Raw genomic sequence first — 23211 nt, forward strand, 5'->3', positions numbered from 1 at the left:
ATCTAGGTTTCAAGGAGAGCATGTTGATATGTTGATATGTATTACTTTATTGTACACTTGAACCACTGGCTGGAGCTCATAAAGGTAGAATCATCAAAACCATAAAGAGGGGAAAGTGACAGGGGTGCTCCTTTGTCCACTCATATTCAAATTGCTGATGGCCTCAGTTGCCAACCTAATGCACTACAAAGGTAGAAACAATACCACGCTACAATAGACGACACAGATCTAATGAATTTATGCAATAGATACTTCTTTATGTAAATGATGTGAAGATAAATCCAGCTCTTCCCATAAATAAAATCAGGAATTGTAGAGCTGCATCAGACTAAGAGTTAAGTCATTCCTGATACCTTGAGCCATCACTGAGAATGTGTGAGTATCTAGGGATAAAGAAATACATCAACGTATATTAGACGGATAGTAAAATAAGGCAGAGCAGTTAAGTTGTGAAAGGGGGGGTGGGGGGGCGTTGCCTTCAAAGGGTTGACACTCCCTGGTCAAGTGGCGGTTGTAACAGACCTTTTATACGTCATGGGATTTTTATTCTTTTCAGAGACCTAGACTATGAATTCACCGATTTAATATAAAACACAGGAAAACACAGGGTCACCTTGAGTAAATGCTGTCGGCACATGGAATAGGAGAGCTTGAGGGTTCCCGATTTTGAACTCTTATGTAGTGGCACAGCTGCAATTGGCACACAAGTGGATTGTTGGGGCCCATTTAGTGGAAACTAAATGCTACCAAACCAGACACGTAAACAGTAATTATTGAAGCGGAGATGTGAGAGGTAATGTGCTGCACCTACTGACAGTAGTCAAACAGTGCGTAGATAGATACTGTGCAAAGACTCTGCCTATTGTGACATTCTCTCAACTTCAAAATCTAGCAGGATTATATGGTAATGACTGGAAACGTGCCTGGACCACTCAACCCATGGCAGAAGTTTGTATGTTCAAATGATGTAGATACCCTCGGACCCTTCCATGAATTATTTCTAGAAACTGCTCTGCCCATGGGCGAATTCCTTACATATGGGACGATAGTTGCTGTAATTCAAGAAATATAGGCTGAGGAAGACTGAGACCACCTGTAAACCCACGCATTACTCAAGTTACTGACACTGGGGTTCAGGAGAAAGGTCATGACTAGGCTGGATAGGACACTAAAGACTGAAGTGGTCGTTTATGGACCAACAGGGAAAATGGAGGACTGGCATAGGGAGGGAAATAAGGTATGAGAAGTGGTACCTCGTTTTGAGACTCAAGCCCAAACGGTTTCTAAAGCCGAAATTTAAACTGATGCAATTCAATTTCCTCCACAGGACATACCTTGCCATGAGGAGGAAAGAGAAAAAAATACTCAAACTTTAACATCTTCTGCCCCCAGATGTAGACACAAGGAGACCGCTTTTTACCGTACATGGGCTTGTTCAGAGATAACAGAGTGCAGTGGCTGATAACATAATCGAGGCTAATGATAGACAAGGGCTCTTAAAACCAGAATGTTCTTCTGATAGTGTATATTTACACAGTTAACATTTCACCTGAAAAAAAATCAAGAAGTACTCATTTAAAAGAAAAGAACAGCTTTGTATAACAGCATGGCAGTTTCCTTCATCATCAGATGGACTGGACTAGACCGGCTCCTTTAAATAGATATTCAAACTTGAATGTGTGCGAACGTGGGATGTATTAATCATGTATATGTACTTCCAACACACATTCTGGGTTTATTAACATATTTATCTCTTCAGTGGGTTTGACAGATTCACTACAATCTTAAGAACCCTACAAGAATGTACCAGATTAGGCTTTGTAAACTATGCTCTTGAGGTTTCTCATTTTTAATCACCTTAGTTTTTCTAGGCTTCAACATTATTTACACTTTACATTTATGATTTGAAATGCTTAGGTGCTGAAATTTCCTGTTGCGGCTTAGGAATATGCTGTTCTCCAATTCACCATTCATTTTGGCATCAGGTTTTACATCCATTTGTATTTCTATGAAAATTGACTCAAGTCTATACGTTCTTCATACAAAGATTACAGATGTGTTGATTTATTTTCCTCTGCCTTTCACTATACAAATGTTAAAAGTCTGCAAAGACTGCACCATGAGAACTGCTTTTATTGAGCCTTACTTGTAAGGTCAATAGACAGCTCTCCCACATCAAAATGTTACAAAGCCTCGGCCCATCACTAGATTCTCAGCTGCCACAACCAATCATGATCGCCACAGCCTTGGAGAGAGGAAAATAACCACTCTCTACTATTAATGGGGGTACACTTTGTGTGCCTTCCCATTTGTCCTGCACAATTGTGTGTTCTCTTGGTGAAGAATATATAAAGGATCTCAGTGGACTAACAGATTACAAGTACCCTGGAGGGGAGCAATATAAATACAAATAAAAAAAAGACAGGGGGCCCTTTGGCCGGTTTTCAGCTTGCATGTCACTTCTCCATTCATTCAAGCTATGAAATCACACCTGCAGACAAGCGACTGTCAAGCGTTTAACTACCCATTACATCACATATTCACATTTAACTCCACCCGCATTCCTCTCAACATCTATTGAGGTTATTTTTAGATTATGCCCTTCACGCACCTCAAAATGTAGTAACCCAGAGTGCATTTGTCACATCATATCACTTTTAAACAAACTTTTCCCTCAATTAAGCAGGTTAAAAAACAACTAGTCAAAGAAATTGTAAATATCACTTGCAAAATAAGGACTATCCATATACAGATAATAACTGGTGATAGTTTTCTCCATGAATAACATCTTATATGAAGATAAAGTAAAACTTACAGAGGAGTTTGAAGTTTGAACAGCCGGTGTTACATTAGGGGCTTCTGTCTTGATAGAGACGACTTTCTGGGTTGCCGGTGCTGCAAACCGAGTTGGATTCATGTTGGCAGAAGGTGTGCTGCCAATCACAGGAGTCCCAGGACGGGCAGACGTGGTGACAGTCATGGGCAATCGGGTAACACCAGGGGTGCCAACAGTTACAGGCAAACAAATGGCTGTAGGCACGCTAACTGTTGTAGGAATGAAAGAATGAGCTGCTGTGCCAACTGAGGTACTACTGGCAAGAGGGACAGGGTTTCGAACAGCTCCAGACAAGCCTATGGTAAGTGGGGTCCCAGAGGAAGTTGGAGTGCTAATGGTGAAAGACATCCTAGTACCAGCAGACATACCAAATGTTGCAGGAATCTGAATAGCAGTTGGCATGCCAACAGTCAAAGGTCTTCCAGCAGCAGGAGACACAGTCATAGACGTCCGATTAGCTGCAGGAGTGCCAACAGAGGCTGGAATCCCAATTGTGGTGGAGTTGCACAGAGGGGCTGGCATTCGAATAGTTGCTGGGATGCCTAAAGGGGCTGGCAACCGAACAGCAGGAGAGGTGCAAAGGGAAGCGGTTGTTCGAACTGCGGCAAGGGTGGCTGGTGCACAGAGAGGGGCCGGTGACTGAACTACAGCCGTGGTGCCAAGGGGGGCAGGTGCCAGAACCTTGGAGGTGGTGCTGCGAACAGCTGGTGCTCTTAACAGGGTAGGGGCAGCTAGAGGAGCTGGCACCCGGACAGTGGCCGTGGTTCCAAGAGGAACAGGCATCCGAACCATGGCAGTGGTGCAGAGAGGAAGTGGCATCCTAACTGTTGTAGACACACCAAACGTAGTTGGTATCCTAACAGTGGAAAAAGTACCAACAGATGCTGGCAACCCAGCGGTGGCAGAAGTGCTAAGAGATGGTGGCACCCCCTGCACAGCAGATGTGCCAATAAAGGAAGTGTTACCACCTATGGCAGGGGTGACCAGAGAGGTTGACACACAGACACTGGCAGTGGAGCCCAGAGAAACCGGCACTGCATTAGTAGGGCTGTCAACTGAGTCCGGTGTCGGAACTGTGGCAGGAATGCTAGGAGGGTCGGTCTTCCCAATTGTAGTAAATGTGCCAACTGTGGAAGAGGTGCCAGTAGCAACAGGTGTGCAAATAGTGATAGACCTACTAGTGGGGTTTGGAGTGTCACCAGCAACTGTAGAGGTCAGAATAGTAGCCGTTGTGGTAGAAGTAGGAGGAAACTGAGTCACTGCAGGCACAGCAGTCACAGGTGCACCAGTCATCACAGGCATCTGTGCAGAAGTAGGAATAGTAACATTCAGAGGTGCTCCCGTAATGGAAGGTGGGTCACCAGTCATAGGTGTCCGAGTAATGGGAAGTGTGGCAACAGTCTCAGGTGTCCGAGTAACCAGAGGTGCACTGTGAGTCCTAGTAAAGGGAGACATGCCAGCAGTCAAAGGCGTCCGAGTAGTGGGAGGTGTGCATACAGAGGTAGGAGTAGGCATCACAGACCGAGATGTCTGTGTAGTAGAAGGTATTCCATTTATAGAAGTTTGAGTAGCGTTAGGCGTGCCAACAGTAACAGATGTTAGGGTGGTAACAGGTGTTCCTAAAACAGAAGGAATCCGAGAATTTGCAGGCATTCCAAAAGTCACGGGTGCTGGAGCAGCAACAGGAGGGCCGGCAGTTGCAGGACTTGGTGTGGTTGCATTCACACCAGTAGTCGCTGCTGTGCCAATGGAGACAAGTGTGCCAGGAGTTGCAGCAGTGGTAGCACTCGGACGAGCAGTCGACACAGTGACATTAACAACTGGACCTGTTGACTAAAAAGAAAAAAACAAGTACATTTAAAACAAATATGTCCCTCTGCGAAGTCACAGAACAAAAATAAAAAATCTAAATTTTAAGCACCAAATTGCTTGCATTTCACTTGTAAATGTCTTGCTTTCATGTGAATGAGGAGGTTACTGGGAAGCAAAAGCAACTAGGAAAGCCCTCAAATAAGCGGGACTTCTTGGCAGAAGCTTATTTGGTTAAATCCTTTATGTTCCATCATAAATGTGCTCATTTGTTCTGGTTCCCTAGACTTAAAAAGGCCATTCATAATGGCCAACGGGTAATCTTCCTCTCAAACATTATTAAGGAACAAGAGTAAATTTGCATAAACAGCATAGGTGAGGTACAGAATTTTGTAGTAGCCCTTACCCACCATTTCCGCTATAGGTTTCGGTATAGTCATACCTTCCCACCCTCATCATGGGTGTTAATTGGTAAATCTGCTTAAAAAAAAAATAAATAAAAAATTATATATATATATATATATATATATATATATATATATATATATATATATATATATATTGACCTCACTAATCTTGGAGCATCACATCAAAACTGTATGGCTCACTAATGAAAAGATAATTCCTCACTGCTGATGAGCAGGACTCTTGTACTGCCATGATATCCACAGTGTAGTTACTCCCTTCACTACAGACGGAAGCATTTCACAAAACGGTCATCACATTTGTCATTGGACAACTAATTTACCAAACTGATTTTCTCCTTTGACAGCACTGAAAGAGAGGGTTAAATGTTTTATTGACTTCTGTTTAAGAACACATCGGAAATTAAGGAAAAGTAAAAGTATCATTATTCAAAATAAAACACTAAAGAAACAAGACCGATCCACATCACTCATTTTGAAAATACAACAGATCAGCATGCCGCACTGTGTAACTGTGAATAACATGTTCTTTACACCCTGAAATGTTCATCAGTTCTCAGATTTTAATCAGCAAGGATTAATCAAATGTTTAGGCCTGGCCTAGAACCAGCTACAGCAGTCTGGCCAGTTTAATTTTGTCAAAACAATTCATAATAAAATTACATAGGTATAGATAAAAGGGGATTTTAATCAGCTTTCTACATCCAGTGGTCTGTTGAAGTGTCATCCACAGTTTGCTTCTGCCTACAGCACAGGGGAAGGAGTCAGCCCACATCAGCCACTGGCTATCTTCATATTCAGTGATCATTTTCCTTAAAAAAAAAAAAAATAAAAAAAAAAAAAAAAAAAAGGAACAACCCTACCCTAGAGTGTATGTTCAGGCAGAATTAGTCTTAAGGTCACAGCTGTAGGCTTTTTTTCCTCACAATGCTTCATCATAAACTTCACTAACGCCTTGAGGTAGCTATATCCCAAAACAACTGGTAACCAAAATCAGATATAAAAACAGGTGGTATGAGGAGTAGAGCATACAGTTATTGATGCAGTACTGTGGAACCATATACTTCAAGGTGGAATCATGCTGGCTAGCCTTAAGAGTACTCCAAAATAGGCTGAAGCCAACAACTTGCACCATATGTACCATTATAACAAAAGCTGTGATACCTTAGGAGTACATTAAGGAAAAGTGCAAGGGATGAGTGAATGCAGAAAAGAGGATTTTTGTGCAAAAGCAAACAGGTTAAGCAACTGACAGCTAGGAATGTCTTCTATTACACAGAGACAAAGGACTTAAGAAGGATGTAAATGAACACTTCAAATGGACAGGGCTTAGAGATGGACAGTGATCCCCCTGAATTCAAACTTGACGACTCCTTTCGTCCTGGCAGCTGGCCCAGGGCATGCAAGTAGTCTGGAGAACAGGAAACTGGTTACACCGGTAAGTACCTGGGTGAGGAAGCTCCATATTGGTACATTTACGATCATACAATAATAGAGCGGAAACCAACCATACATGTTATTTCTGATTTTCTGCATTGGGATATATTCTTGAAAAAGGCCACTGGGAGAATTAAGTTTTGAGCCACTGAGTTACGGTAATATTTAAGATTTTGACAATGCAAAATAAAGAGTTTGTACATTTTCACAGATTCTGCTTGTGCCCCAATGTGGGATACAGACCCATAAAGAAATTCAAGTCAGCTGTTTTGTTTGTAGATCATAGGGATGTATGTCTTTGAGAACCTACAATATAAAATATTCTCACCTTTATACTTACTTCAAGAAATAAAACTTTTGCTTCAGTGCATATACTTCTTCAGCAAGATAAACCAATATTGACTGTGATCCATTTATGGTTGGAGCAGCGAAGAGTTGTCACAAATTCTAAAGACATAGCAATTCTACACAAGCAAAAAGGTCAACACAAGGATTAGACACTTCTGGGCTGTACTAATGAAAGGAAGGTATCTGCCCCAGCATAGAACTTCTAGGCAGATCAATGGCTCGGTTATCACTGCGAATCTTAGGAATACTATAACCTTGATTCACACAGAATGCTTGCTCGGTTAGAGCTGGATACCAAAAAGCAAAATATTGTCATTTAAATAGTGAATGATATATCAAGCTTCTCTTTCATATTTCCATTACGAAAATGAATCAGGCAGATTTTAAGCATCAAAGACTGCCAAAACGTAAAGGGGATTACCTGTGTAACTGATGTTCTTTGAACAGTGGAGGACACAGAGTTTCCTGGAGGAGTGGGCGATGGGGAGGATACTTTCGTCAGTAAATTATTCCCCACAATCTTTGAAATAAGAGAAAAACGCAATCCATGTTATTTAAAAATATATTTTGTTTTTTAAAAACACACATTTAACTGTCCTTTAGAAGTCAATAAAAGCCTTCTTTGCACCTGCAGAGTCTTACGGACACCAATCCTGATACAACCTTCTTATGGGAAGCATTAGCATTTCTATGTTGCAGGACGTTCATTATATGTGGTGCACATTCTCTTTTACCAGGATTACTTTTCCCTTACACTAGCCACCTGTACGACTGGTCAATGAATACTAACATCAGTTTCTGTGCTGGTTTAGCTAATGGTGCTACTTAAGCATGGGGATGGACCAACATTTAAGGTAAGATTTTAAGATCATCAATTGTTACAGTATATGCAAACAAAGCCAAAACGTGTAGAAAATGATTTGGCAGAACAAGGTAGTTCACTTAGTCATTCACTGGTGTCACCATTGACTTTTAACTTAAAAGCATCTTCAATCATGCCCCATTTCACAGCAGTCTTATAGCTATGACAAGGCCATTCCCACACGGGGAACAGTTGGAACACCGCGGTCTAAACCACGAGTAATCCGACTCCGCAAGCAAAACCACGCTTGCCTTAACCACGAATATGCATTAACCACGCGTATGAATGGTTAAGGCTATGCGCGGTCTAGCTGCTGGCTGCATTGAACGGAAGCAGGAAGACCTCACCGGAAGAGATCCACAGTGAGGTAAGTGGGGTAGAGCTGTAATTCTGGGGTAATTTTGTGGGCTTGACGGCGGGGCTGTTGGGGTAGCTTTGTGGGCTGCGGGGGTGGGGTCTGAGGTATTATATGGGCTGGGTCGGGGTAGTTTTTAAGGCTGGGGGTGGGTCGGGGTAGTTTTCAGGGCTGGGTCGGGCTAGTTTTCAGGGCTGTGGGAGTTCGGGGCTAGTTTTCAGGACTGGGAGAGGGTCAGTAGTTTTTTAATAAGGGGTTAGGGTATTAGGCCTCAGGGCAGGCTGTGCGGAATGGGTTATTTTTTTTAGGACTGGGGGTGGAGGTCGGGTAGTTTTTAGGTCTCGCCTGAGCCAGCGCTTTAGCGCTGCTCTGGCGAGAGTTTTAGTAAGCGGGGTTTGGAAGTGCAAACTAGTGGCTTTTTTCAGGCCTCCAGCTACAGTGCATGTGTGCCAGGCGCACGCACCATTTGTCAGCCTGCGTGATCACTTTCGCGGCCGCTTTGATGTTCTCAGTGAGCCGCGCGGCCACTGAGATCATCAAAGCAGCCGCGAAAGTGATCACCATTTGCCAGCCTGCGTGCCTCTCTCCGCCTTAGTGTGCGCGACGTGCCCTACCCCCCCTCCCTTATCCCACTTCCTGCGCAGTTTCCTGTTCTCATTGCCATTTGAGCAGCAGAGTTGCCCTTGCTGTTTTATAGGGACTCATCCTCGCACGTCTGTCATTCATGAGCGGCAGGATTAAATAACTGTTATTTAGTTTTATTTCAGAAGCGTAACCACTGCTGGCATCTTACTAAATTCAGTAAAGCCCGCCACGTGAGAGAGGAATACATTTTAAATAGTATTTTTATATTGATGTGAGGCAGAACACGGACAGTGATGCACAAGACTAAACCGATAGTGATGTGGGCAAACACATTACGTAGTGCGGGTGGAAAAAATAAAAGATTCTCAGCCAGCGCGTTTTACTTTTGAGAATGTGATGTGTCCAGATTTTTTTTAGCAAATCTGAACTTTCAGCACCAATGCAGCGCAAGCCAATGTCGACCAGGTGTTTAAAATATTATATTACTAGAAATATTAATAATAATAATAAACATTATGGAGGTGTGCCATGCCGCACGTCTTGACTTGTAATGTGATTGCAGTGTTGACCGTAACAACACTATTTACAGGCCTGTTTAGAGAATCGCTTGGAGCAAATGTCAACACGGCGGCCGGTTTCATTTTTTTTTCCAATTGACTGCAGTCTGTGGTAGAGCCCGGGTGCTCATTATTACTGTTCCAACGCAGCCTTACACTTGCTGTGACCTCTTGGAAAATCTCCTGGTTTCCCTGTGCTATATACTACTTTCCTTCTTCTACGCCAAGTGACAGCAACTACTTAAACGGTCCCAAAGGCGAGACCTATTGGCTATGCCAATGCTGGTTTAAAATAGGGGTTTGCGTAAGTGCAGTGGAAGGGGTTGGGGTAGTTGGAGGGAGAGCGCAAGGGGGTGGAAGGGGGTTGAGGTAGTGTTAAAGAGTTAGGGAGGGGGTAGGGGTATTTGGACCTTGGGTGGCGAGTGGGGGGTAGTTTGTAGATTCGGGCGGGGAGAGAGGGGTTGCTACCTAAGCCACACATGTGCCTTTACCATGAAATTATACGAGTAAAGGCATGAATGGTAAAGGAATCCAAGGTTAAGACACATGTGTGGTTTAGGCTGAGAGTTAGAAGCATGAGTGGCTTATCCAGTTGAGCCTCTATCATACAACCTTCCCGCACCTTCCCCAAACATAGCATAAATATGGTGATACGCGGGTCATCTAGTTTGCACACAGGAACCAGATTTGCAACCAGCTATTAGATTAATGGTTTAGACATTCCTTCAGAAGATTGATGCTATAGTGACTCAATACTTTTTTCCTTATTTTGTCCGTTATTGAGACATACAATCGCGGATGTCAACATAAAGTGTAGAATCACATTACATTGGAGATGACACATCGGTAAGCAAGAGGACCGATGTTACCTGAACAGTTTGGGGAAAAGTATGTGCAAGCAGCTAGGTACACATGATATGACTGCATAATACTTTCGAAAAGCAAATTACATACTCAGATAATTTCACATGGCGATCTTGTCCGAAACGATCTAGAGACTGTCTTCGAGCTAAGAAAGGGAATTAAGCAGAGATCTACATCCTAATTCCAATGATTTCAGCCACTGAAGAGTTTCTTATAAGCAGTCACTGCTAAACCATTGTTTTGGAATAGTCAGCAGCTATATCTTGCAAGACTCAATGTGTAAAACAACTTTGAAAGTAATACTTTCACTACAGAGTCTGTGTACAATTGACAGAGAAGGAACAGAGTAGGGTGTGCGGAGAGCAGAAAGATGTGGATTGTGCACCTAAATATTTACAAACAGAAAAGTAAAACTAGCTCTGAAATGTGATGCTAAGTTTTTCATTATTTTTAAATGGAAATGTATACATTTAGAAGGAAACAAGCACACATAATCTCTCTTGTGAACAGAATTCACCCAAAAGTGATCTTTTCGCAAGTATGGCATCTAAAATGCATTTTTTTCACAATACTTGTATGGTACATTATCTTACTTTTGGGGCCTCTGCAGTTCCTACCGGTCGTGGACTTGGGCTACTCTGGAACTGGGCTTGAGCTCGGGCTAGAGCCTGTTGAGACACCAGCATCAGTTGGCCATTGTTGCTTCTAATGAGGACTGTTCCTGTTTTGAGAAAAAAAGAAGGCATAAAGTACCTGCACACAGTCTTGATGACAGCATATACTTCTTAACACAATTTATTCTCATAGAATCCTAATCCGAGACCACATGATTAAAGAAGGATGTGAATGTTGTTCGTGAAGTAACTACAAGTATTTTTAAAATGTGAACCAAGATACGTCTTCTTAATTCCATTTTTTACTGAGAAACAGAAGAATTGTGTGTCTTTTGCTTTCTCGCTCCAAGTGCGCCGGGTATGCCCAGACATGGGTCCCGGGTATACTGTGCCACTGGATTCAAGCTATCCTGGCCGATATGGGGTGAAACCCCGAAACCGGTCATAGGATGCATGTTTCCAGTCCAGGGAGGGCCTGGCTTGGCAGTTCAGGCTGAACTGTTCCCATGAGGCAGAGGGTCAAAACTGATTTGCATATGGCCAGGTCTAAACTGGGGTGGCATGGTGAGCAACAGAATGATGAATTTAACCTAGATCTATTGACTGGGGGCGAATGTTTTGATTTGTTCTGCATTCCATACATTGTGTGTCTTTTGCTTTTAATACTTAACGGGATCAGTGAAATCCAAGTGTGTTTAACAGAAATAAATTAAGGACAAATAGGCTAAAATTAACCATCAAGAGACCTTGAATGAAACATTTCCAACTTGGACACTAAATAATTATAATCACATGGCTTAAACCTATAGTCTCAACTGTCAAGCTCCATACTCCTGTCGCCCAAACGCTATACCCTCAACTGTACGCAATATACCCATATCCCCATACGCCTAATCCTGTGTTGCTATCCGTTTATCCTAGTCTTTTAACCCTAACCCACAGATCATTAACGCTGTACCCCATACTCTAACACAAGATCCAAATCCTTCATTATGTACCCCCAATCACATACTCTCCACAAAAACCCTTAAGCCATACATTATATACTGCAAACCCATAGTTATATGACCCAACCCTTAGACCTACATTCAAGATTCTTAACCTTTGATGTCTGCATCCTGAAACCTACCACGTAACCCCTATGCACAACACTATGGGGCCTATTAGGATATCTGGCGCGTCGCCACCGCTGGGCAGGCGATCTGCACGCCGAATATCCTTTTTCACCCCCACCATATTAGTATGGTGAGGGGCACCGCGGCGGACAGAAAGACCGTCTGCCGCTTTTCCGCCAGTCAGATTGCCGGCCAGGCGGAAAAGGTAGACAATATGGTGGCGGTGCCATCCATATTAGTATGCCTGCAGTGGCATGCCTTTCCATGGCAGAGACTCTGCCATGGAAAGGCATGCGGAGAATGCCTTCGGGGGCCAGTTGTGGGCCTCGGGGGGGGGGGGAAATGCCAACCCTTTGCATCCAGTTGTGTTGCAGTTACTCATTAGGCAAGCATCTTGTTGTAAATAATCTGAAGAGGGGTATATTACTATAAACATTAGTGACTCGACTCGTACGGGGGAATGACCATGAGAGAAGTGTTCATCACTCAAGTGGGGGGGGGAGTCCAAAGTAGAGTAGAGCTGCCAATAGAGAGTAAAAGGCCTCGACTAGCATGAAGGGCAATTATCTACATGATCAAGCACACTCCACCCTATTTGTTAAAAATGTATCAGCATCTTCACAGGGAAATTAATGTTGGACACTGTTCTGCCTCCTGCCCTTGCATGGCTTCAAAAGATCCTAAAACTTTTGTCAGCCATATGCAGCTGCTCTCACTCAATTACTGTTGGAGATATAGCCAATTATGCCAGCAAACAAGGTTGCCACTCAAACTGTCCCTTGTTAACATAGCTATGCAGACACATAGGGAGAACCCAGTTCCTTCCAACAGCTAGGGGGTTAAGCCAGCTGAACCGTTTCCTAGTACATAGACTAAAAACATGGACTGCTGTTACGGAACGACCGCTCAAACCGCACATGCCAGTGCACATGGCTTCCACAGAATATACCAATTAATGTTGGCAAAGTAGATAGTCTGACAGGAGTTTGTTAAGCCTAACACTGTATACCTTCAACATCAAACAGTGAGATTGTTTTGCACTAGGCTGGCTGCACCTCTGATCCTCGGTTAAATGCTTAGTCAAAGGCTAGCAAGCGTGAATACATTTATTTTGTTGATGGGTTCTTAGCACTGTCCAGAATGGATATTGAACCATGGCAACTGTGGCACGAGGACCAAGAAATCCTCTATGGAGGAGGAGCCTAGCGCGCATCCAAGATGGTCGCGTGAGCACAGGGCTCCCCGGACCCTCGCTGCTCCTCGGAATTTATCCTGACATTATCCTGACTTGGCTGACGGAATCTTGAAGGCGAATTCTGGCTGAACGTGGACCTTCTTTCAGAAACCGAATCGGACCTGGGAATCCTGATCTACGATGGCTGGAACTTTCGAGGTCCAATCGATGGCTGGGCCCGGTGCGAGGGTGACCTGTGGAGCCGGGGCGTAATTGAACAGCGGCAGCGGATCTGTGCCAGTGGCCGCTCCATTACTTTCGGTTTCACTTTTGGATCCCTGAGGGGCTGGACATCGTAACTGCTTGGAGCGGCTGGGTGTTTCTCCCTGCTGGATGCCCTTGTCTCGGCCTGCCGCCGGTGGGCCCGTTGACTTTGGTTCCCTCGCCCGGCCGCAACACGGTATCTGGTGCGGCTTCTGACTGAGTGGCCGGTGCCCCCTTGACGCTTGGCCGGTGGTCCCCGTTGGTGAGCGTGTTTCTCATGGGTGGCAGGGGGGGCCCCGAGGGGCGTAAGACTAAGACATCCCTCCGCGGGGGTCCGGTCCAGACGAACAACATGGATCGCTATACTCAAGGAAGAGGGTCCCCTGGAGCGGCTGGTGCCCCCTCGGAAGAAGCTGGTGGTGGCCTGTCCATGTCTTCGGATCCGTCCCTGCAGGACATTATGGGCGCCATTAACGGCATCAAGGAGACTATTGCTACGCAATACGAGGCCTTGGCCCGTAAAATCGACACGGTGGCTATTGATGTCGCACTGATTCGGGCGGATCTCTCCAAGACCAACGAGAGGGTTCAATCGCTTGACGTGCGGACGTCCACCCTGGTTGCGGATGTGTCGGACCAGCGGGCCACTCTCGGCGACCTCAAGTCGGTCAACGATCAGATGGCCCAGCGGCTGGAGGACTTTGAGGGACGGGCCCGCCGCAATAACATCCGCGTCATAGGCGTCCCGGAGACCTCCGACAACCACCCGGTGGATCTCTTGGTTGAGGAGCTCATCCTCAAGCATCTTGCCCCCGCCGGCCTGAGTAAGTTCTTTGCTGTGGAGCGGGCCCATCGAGTTCCGGGCGGTCGGCCGGGGGCCCCCCCGAGGCCCATTGTTGCCAAACTTTTCTACTACAGAGACCGAGATGTGATTTTGCAGGCCTCGCGGGCTCATGGCCCGGTCCGCCATGAGAATGCGTCTATTAACTTTTTCCCGGACTTCACCCAACTTGTCCAGAAACAGAGGATGGGCTTCCAGGGGGTGAAGCGTCGCCTCCGCGACCTGGGTCTCAAGTACTCCATGCTTTTTCCTGCTAGGCTCCGAGTGGAGCATGACGATCGGACAACCTTTTTTGACTCTCCCGCGACTGTGAGTGACTGGCTTGACTCGCTGCCGGGCCGCGGGGACCGGCCTAGGCCCTCTGCTGGTACCGAGGGTGGCGGGTCTCCCTCGGAGTGACTTTGGTCCTTGACTTTGCCATTTTATACTGTTCGGCTGGGTTCAACTTCCCTTGGGCATTTTGTTTCATTATGATCAATGTGGGGGGCGGTTGGGGACGGGTCCCTCTCCTCCTCCGGGGTCTTTCCGTAGAAAGGGGTTTATGGGGCGACAGGCACACTGCAAGTTGGGGTGGTTTTTCGGGTCGCAGGGGGGGGGGGGGGGGGGGGGAGTTGGAAGTTGGGGGGGTTGATTTGTGTGTTTTGTTTTTAATGCGAGGTCTTTGTTCTGTTCCAATTTCGGGCGTTGCGCTATCTGCTGGGGGACCCTTGATCGATTGGAGGGGATGGGGGGGGCGGGTTGAGGTTGATGTCATGGAACGTCAATGGATTGGGGGACCGTATCAAACGGGGTGTTGTGCTGCAGTATTTGCGACGTATGTCTCCTGATGTGGTGTTTTTACAGGAGACACATCTGGTGGGTAACGTTTGTCATGCCATGAACAGGGGGGGTTACCGACTCGTTGCCCATTCTGGTTTCACCACTGGCTCTAGAGGGGTTGGCATTCTCCTGCGCTCTTCACTTCCGCTGGAGATCACCAGGGTAGTCCCGGACGATAGAGGGCGCTATGTGGCTTTGACTAGGCGGTGGGAGGGGCAGTCCCTTTGCTTGGTCTCTGTCTATGTTCCCCCGGGCCTCCAGAACTCCACCTTTTCAGACTTGGGTCGAATGCTGCTTGAGCTTCCTGACAGTCTTCTGCTTATGGGTGGGGATTTCAATTCGGTAGTCTCGGGCGACCGGGATCGCCACCCACCCAGGGCCCTCCCTGCTGCGCAGGCGTGGCTTGGCGGATTTTGAGACCTTCGGTCTGGTCGATTGCTGGAGGTTAATGCATCCTACACAGTGTCAGTACACCTTTCACTCTGGGGCGCATGGGAGTCTCTCCAGATTGGATTACTTTCTTATGCCCGCGGCCCAGACTGCCCGGATTCGAGAGGTTAAGCATCTGGCTCGCGGTATTTCTGATCATTCCCCACTGTGGTTGCTTTTTGACACTGGGACGCGGTCTGCTGGGCGGATCGCTCCTATTAACCCTTGGTATCTGCGGAACCCCACGATCCGCTATAGCCTGGTCAAGTCGATTGACCAATATTTCCTTGAGAATGATGGGTCGGTTATGTCTGCAGTGTCCCTGTGGGAAGCTTTTAAGGCAGTACTCCGTGGGCAGGCCCTATCCCAGATTGTGGCGGCTAAGAAGGTTAAGATGGAGGCTGTGGTGAAGCTGGAGACCGACATCTTGGGGTTGGAGGCGGCCTTGGAGACGGGTGTCACTCCGGATGGGCTACATGCCCTCAGCCTGAAGCAGTTCGAGTATAAGTCCCTTGTCACTGACGCTGCCAGGACCATGTATAGGGAGCAGCAGGGTAGGTTGTATGATGCTGGAGACAAGGCTGGTAAATTGATTGCTTGGCTGGATAGGAGGGAGAGAGTGAATCGTGTGGTCCCAGAGCTCCGGGTTGCGGATGAAGTGTGTGTGACTGAGCCTGGTGAGATTGTGGAGTGCTTTGCTGACCACCTCCGGGCGGTGTATTCCCCGGTGTCTGATAGAGATGAAGACGACTCGTCTTCTACTACGGGATATTGTCCTGCCCGGCTTATCCGTCGAGGACCGTGAGCGGTTGGATGCCCCCTTGGCCGTCGATGAGATTGCTACTGCGATTAGCTCCCTTCGCTCGGGCAAAGCCATGGGCCCCAATGGCCTGCCGATCGAACTATACAAACTACGCCCGGATAAAATCGCGCCCTTCCTTCGTCGTATGTTTCAGGAGTCAAACGAGAGGGGTTCCCTTCCCGCCGACCAGCGTCTGGCGACTATAGTCGTGATTCCTAAGCAGGGTAAACCACGTGACCGCTGTGCTTCATATAGGCCTATCTCTCTCTTAAACGCAGAACCCAAAATCCTGGCTAAAGTCCTCGCCAACCGCTTGCTGAGCGTTATCAGTGATCTGATTCATCCGGATCAATGCGGCTTCATCCCCCACCGTAATACCGCTCTCAATCTGCGGCGTCTGCACGGCGTCCTAGCTAGGGCGAAATACTTTTCTGAACCAGCCGTAGTGGTTTCCTTGGACGCCACCATGGCCTTTGATACCATCGAGTGGCCATTCCTCTGGGCGGTCTTGGAGAATTTTGGCTTTGGGGAGGGATTTCTTAGCTGGGTGAAGCTTCTTTATGCCGGACCAATGGCTCAGGTGGTTGTCAATGGGCGGGCTTCCCGGCCTTTTGCTCTCGGGAGGGGCACTAGGCAGGGGTGCCCGTTGTCCCCTCTGCTTTTTGCTCTTGCCTTGGAGCCGCTCGCCGCCTGGCTCCGCTGGGAGCCCTCTATCAGAGGGATCCGGTGGGCCCCGGGCTTCGAGGATCGGGTCTCGCTGTACGCGGATGATATTCTTCTGTACCTCACCTCGCCGCGACAGTCGCTTAATGTTCTATTTGATGTCCTCACTTCCTTCGGGAAAAACTCGGGTTTGATAATTAACTGGTCCAAATCTTGCGTGTACTCTATCTCTGGTGGCCCTCCCATTTTGCCGCCTCTACTTCCTATCCAAACGTCCTCATCCGGCTTTAAGTACCTGGGGGTATATGTTTCGTTGGACCCGGCGGTCCGCTATGAGCAGAACCTCCTGTCTCCACTCCGACGTTTGAGGGTGGATACGGCTCGTTGGTGTAGGTTGCCCCTGTCTCCGCTTGGTCGCGCGGCCCTGTTTAAAATGATGTCCCTTCCCAGATTTCTTTACGCACTTCAGAACTCCTTTGATGTCATTCCGGTGGCCTACTTTCGGGAGGTGGAGAGTCTGCAGAGGAGACTGGTCTGGGACGGGCGGGCGCGTATCGCTCTGTCAAAGCTTACTCTCCCCGGGTATGACGGGGGCATCGCGCTTCCTGACATTAGACGGTACTATTGGGCCTCCCAACTGTCGGCAATTAACCATGCCACGTATGCTCCTGGTCTGAACCCGGCGTATGAGATGGATAAATTCCTGCTTCCCGGCGGTAATTATAACAGAGCGCTTTACTCCCGATCTGCTGGTAGGACCCTCACGGGCCCTACCAAGATTGCGGTACGGGTGTGGAAGGCGGCGAATGTAGCGATGGGCTGGAGTGAGCGTTTAACGTGTGCTACTCCTTTGTTTGCCTCAGACCGCCTGGGGAGCCTCTGGACGACGAAAGGCTTTGAGCACTGGGACACGATCGGCATTAGCAGAGTGGGGGATCTGTGGGTTAAAGGCGCGGTCAAGACCTTCGCGGCGCTCCGGAGCGAGTATGAGCTTAGTGAGAGGGAGTTTTTCCGCTACGCTCAGGTTCGACATGCCCTGCTCTCGGTTTTTGGGGAAGGGTCCACGGTCCCTGTTTCTTCGCCCCTCGAGGACCGCATACTCGACGGTCACGTTCCCGATAGTACTATCTCTTTGATCTATAAAAAATTGATCAATAATCGGGCTGACCTCTTGGTGCGTCTACGGGAGGCATGGACGGGGGATGGGGTTGAGTTGGACGACGAGGACTGGCAGTCCGCGCTGTCATCTCCTAAGGAGGTTGCCATCCCGGCCCGTCTCCGTTTGGTCCAGCTTAAGATCCTCCATCGCGTTTACGTGACGGGTCCCCGATTGGTCTCGATGGGGTTTTCTGAGGACGGGCTCTGTAAGCGTGGCTGTGGGCACAGTGCCACCTTTCTCCACATCCTGTGGGAGTGCCGCGAGGTGGTGAAATACTGGCGTCAGGTGCATGAGGTTATGAGCCGAGTCACCGGGGTCTCGCTGTTGCCGGAGGTGCGTCGTTGTGTTCTGAATGTGTGGGAGCCCAATGATTATAACGCGGCCCAGACTTGGTGGGCGGCCCTGGGGAACATGATAGCAAAGAGGGACATAGCGCAGCTTTGGGGTTCGCAGCGGCCCCCCACCGTGTCTGTCTGGAAGGAGAACATGGACTGGTGCATGTTCAGGGAAAAGACTGTGTATGTGGCTCGTGGTAAACCCGGGGATTGGAGCAGAATTTGGGGGCAGTGGAATGTGTATCGTGGAAGTATTTGTGCTCCCCCCCTGGTGGAAACGTCTGAGGTAGCCTTGTCCCCCTGATCCTTGATGGTTCCTTAATTATCTGGCACATCTGAGTATAGTTTTGGTATTCCCGTTTCTCCTCCCCACCCCTACCTCTTTGTTCCCCTTCTTCTTGACTGCCATTGGGTGATCGGATATGGAAGTGCCCCTGCTGTGGCCCGACGCCCATCTCATGTTTTCTTGCCTCGCTTTTGTTTTAAGTTGTTATTTATGTTAAAAGGGTGTATCCTGATTTCCTTTATGTGCAGTCTGATCTTCTGTAGGGTGCGGAGCCCCGGTGGGCCAGTCATTGTGTTTGCACTGTTTGAACTTTTACCTACTAGCGGCCGGCCCAGGTGGTTGTAGGCCCGTGCTTGTAACCTTCTTTCTGCGCAATAAAAATTTTCACAAAAAAAAAAAAAAAAAAAAAAAGAAATCCTCTATGATTGTAGCATCCAAAGCAATTTCCTAAAGATTAATGTGTATTTGTAATATACAGTTTTTAAAAAACTATTTCTCTGAATACCAAAAACAATGAAACATGCAGCAAGATTCAAGGTACCCAGAGAAATATAGTTTAAGTTCAGAATGCAAATCTCACTGGACCAAGTGTAGTAAAGCAATCGTAACTCAAATTGTACAAGGAATCCAAACAGTAAGAATTGATCATCATAAAGAATTGCATGCAAGCATTTGCACATAGACGAATACTTACAAAAGAATAAGATAGAAAATAGTATCTGTAGAGCAAGAAATAGCGATGGGGTTGTGGTGGATGGGGCAGATCCATTAAACAACAAGCATTTGCAATGCAATCGGTCTCACCCTTGGGACCGTACAAGTTTTCAGCCATGCAGGTAACAGACACTTTTACAGTAATAGGTTCATTATAGTGCTGCTTTTAGGCCGATACAACTCTTTCAGCCATGTAGCCCTACATTTTAATAGAATAATTGTTTTTTTGTGATTTTAATATATATTCTTCAGCCTGTCGACCTAAAAAGAAAAAAAAAGCACACGAAAACACAAAAGAGGGGTTTAGGACCTCTAGTCTGCCACAGCATAGGCCGTGTAGCTGTAGGTGCAAGAATCAAACTGGCAAAAAGGTGACTTTTTACAACTAAAAATGACAACATTTCCACTTTGCAACCAAGGCCTTACCTTTCTGATACAAATAGATGGTTAAAGTAGTGTGTTTATTTTTTTATAGGTTTATATAACACAAACTCGAGCCAAATGCATTAGAGAGGGTTACATTCTACAAGGTCGCATTCTGTTTATTTAAGCAGAGGGAGATTAACTGATTAGCCTAGAATTACAGGATGCCGAGGCAACGCTGGGACTTGAACCTGGTTCACCATTTCAAAAGATGGCAGCTCTGGCATCAACACAATAGTTCACTGGGTTGTTTTGCCATGAAAACCGTCTGCTTATTGTTAATTTATGTGCTCATTTGCGGAATGTAGCCAACCTCTCCTATTATAGAATTCTTGTAAAAATAGTGTGAAAATAAAACAGGGATGGCTAAAATTGTTACACATATTACAGACGCCGGCAGCTTTATGAAGGCAGGAAAAACAACAAAACGATGCCTAATTAGCAAAAACGCAAACCCTTGTAACCGTTAAGCAATACCAAAAGAATATATGTTTAATTTAGGACAGCAGTGCAATGAATAAAGTGGTTGGATTGAAAACTAAACCCATTAACTCCTACTCTACCTTTTATATTCCAACATAGGTAAAAGGAGTACCGTTTAGTCGGGCCTGTGCTATGAAGCACTACGGGTGAATTAATAAAACCCAAAAGTATTTCCAGGAGTGACCGGTCGCTTTTGACTATTGTTTTTAAAGTGAGAACAATTGATTGGTTTGTTACCAGAAATGCGCTGCGCTGCGATAAGGACGATTGGTTTTGTGTTTATTGTTTTGGTATTTCCGGGTACTGTTTGCAAAATTAAAAATATTTGAAAAACATTTGTCTAAAGATTTTTTTTATTAAAAACGCAAATCAGAGCAGATATTGTTCCTTATTGACGCTTGCATTAAACACGAAATGTATTGCTGCAATATGTAGGAATACCTTTTTTATGCATAACCTGTGTTTATGACGAGTGCATTCATCCATGAGTTTCTTGGGGCCACCAGATGGGTGTTTTTTTGGGGGGGGGGGGCGAGGAGGCTAGCTCCAATATACTTATTTGATCAATTTGGGGGATGGAGGGGGTTTGAAGGGCTGATTGGACACGTAGAGAGCAAACGTTTTTCACTGATGTTCTGCTGGTGTGTTAATTGACTGATATTCCACTGCCGGTGGTATGCTTTCTGGAAAACGGCCTATGTAGGTTTCCTTTCTTTTTTAGGTCGAGGACCGTCCGGTCTGCCGAAGGCAGAACCGGAAGTCGGAGATTTAATGTTTTGGAGAAGAGGGGCTTGCACCCTCCCCTCTTCTCCATTGGCTGGCCTCTTGAATGCTGGCCAGCCATTGGAGAAGAGCTTCGTCACTTCGAACAGGCCCCATCCTTTTCGAATTCGGGGCGTGTTTTTTGCAACTTTTCCGATTATCTCCTCCAGCCAATGGCAAGAGGAGAACACGCCCCCGAATCCGAAAGCGCCGCTGCCTTTCTCCGAGGCATTTCTGCTTCGCCTCGGAGAAAGGCAGTGGTGTTCATGGCGTCATCCCCGTCCACCACTCCCCCTGCTCTCGGCTCCCTCGGTGCTGCTCGGTGTAAACACAGTCCCTCCAACTTGGACGGTCCCGCCTTTCCGCTGAGAGAGCCTTTCCGTCCCTCCTCCCCCTCGCTCAGTCTCCTGCTACAATAAACGCAGAAGCTCCCCGAGGCAGCTCAGTCACAGATGGTAATAACACAACAAACCCAGCAGCCGCCGGAGGCCGCTCAGTCGCGGGAGGTCATTCCGATAAAAATCGGGATTGATCAGTCTCAAGAGCTTCAGTGTCACTCCGGGGTCGAACTCCTATTAAAGAGCAATGAAGAGCGTGTGAGCGCTCCGGGCAGAGTCAGCATTCACACCTGCTTGGATTTTGGGGGGGGGGGGGGGGGGGCAGCTTTTGAACAGTGAGGGCACACCGGGGGAAGCTACCTCACAGCTCCCCAGAGAGCTGCAAGGACACTTCCCTTGCCACCCAAGCGCAAACCTACACAGTATTGACCCCCTATGAGATTAACCTCACCACACCTGGCGTTTAAAATGGCCGCACCTCATATGAGGAAGGCGCCCACTGAGTCCCAAGCACTTCACTTAGACCTGCTGAAGGAAAAGAACAGCTATTAACACAATCACACAACTACTGTTGTAGCTGTGGGAAGTACCGAGAACTGCCTCCGAGTCAATCACCGGCCTCAACTGGCTGTCATCGGAACAGCAGTCTGCAGAGAACTCCCCCCGCCCAAGCAGCACCTAGAGCTGCGTTGTACGGTGTAACCTGTGAGGAGCTACACTTCTAACCATGCGGAAGAGACAGGGCAGGAGGGTGCGCAGCCACCCTCACAAAGAGCCCCGCCCCTTCAGGAGGGAAAATGAACCCCACACCCAAATAATGCCCAGCGCCCCCCAGAGTGCACTGGAGACTTGCAGGAACTGGAGATGTTGTGTTCTGTGATTAAAGTCATAAGGGATGTGGCGCAAGCCCTGCAGACCTTGTGCTCTGTCACAGACTCTGTTGGCAGGGAACTCTTTGAAATCTACAGATGGGGGCGACAATGAGCTTCAGAGGGGTCTGCTGGTCGGCAATACAGAACAGATCACGATGACCTCTTTGGTGACAGGCGAGTACCTTCAGGAGAACTTGTCTCCCAGATGGAGCGACCTTAACGCTCAAAGAGCACTTGGACATTCTCTCAAAAAAACGGCACTTTATTTTCAATTGTGAAATGTACTGCGGTCCTGAAAGTGCTGACTGCAAGAGTGAAAAATACTTCATTTGCTGCGATTGAATAAAAGCTGGAAGGATTGCAATATTTCTAAATAGTTTGACTGCCGTCTTATAATCGGCTTTATTTCTTGCTGGTGGGTGACTGCCGTTTGGAGAACGCAGCCTGGTCCTGGCCTCATTTGCATAGCCATAATGCCATGGGCAACAATTACCGCTTTGGTTTGCTTTCTTCTTTTTAAGCGTCTGTTTGCTGCAGCAGTGATATGTTTGTGAGCTGGGAGTGGACAAGTAGAGTGGTGGGCCTTTATTCTTAAGGTCACTCTGACTTTCAGGTCTTTCTAGATGAGGGGTTCATATACCGCGGCTTTCCAGATGAGGCGTTTATGTACGGCGGTGCTGTGATCTCCTGTTTCCATTCTGCCTGCAGTGCATTGAAGCCATTCAGCCCCAGTAGCCGCTAGTCTCGGGGTGAGTGAAGTCTGAGGAGCAGCTCATTGGGGTAACTGGGTGATATTTCCACAGCTGCTGAGAGCTGCTGGAACTCGGCATTCGGTGGAGAGAGCTCATTACCGGGTACCCACGTGTAACTGGGTGATACCTCCACAGCTGCTGGTAGCTGCTAGAATCCTGCAGTGGGTGGAGGCAGCTCATTCTCGAGTTACCCAGGGAAACTGGGTGACATTTCCATCGCTGCTAGTAGCCGCTAGAACCCAGAAGTCAGTAGAAGCATTTCAATCTAGGGTTTCCAGTTACTGGCGG

The 23211-nt window shown here is 47.1% G+C and overlaps 1 protein-coding gene across 1 annotated transcript in view; it reads right to left on the minus strand.

The window, feature by feature from the left end:
- Positions 1-23211, minus strand: part of LOC146831425 (uncharacterized) — a 232073-nt gene that overhangs the window by 177061 nt on the left and 31801 nt on the right. The window contains exons 2-4 of the mRNA XM_085605726.1: positions 10672-10799; positions 7277-7375; positions 2816-4669 (exon numbers count right to left, since the gene is read on the minus strand). Coding sequence (XP_085461852.1) covers positions 2816-4669; positions 7277-7375; positions 10672-10799 — 2081 coding nt within the window. The remainder of the gene's footprint in view (positions 1-2815; positions 4670-7276; positions 7376-10671; positions 10800-23211) is intronic.

Source organism: Triturus cristatus, chromosome 5_1, assembly GCF_964204655.1.
Source record: "Triturus cristatus chromosome 5_1, aTriCri1.1, whole genome shotgun sequence".
NCBI lineage: Eukaryota > Metazoa > Chordata > Amphibia > Caudata > Salamandridae > Triturus > Triturus cristatus.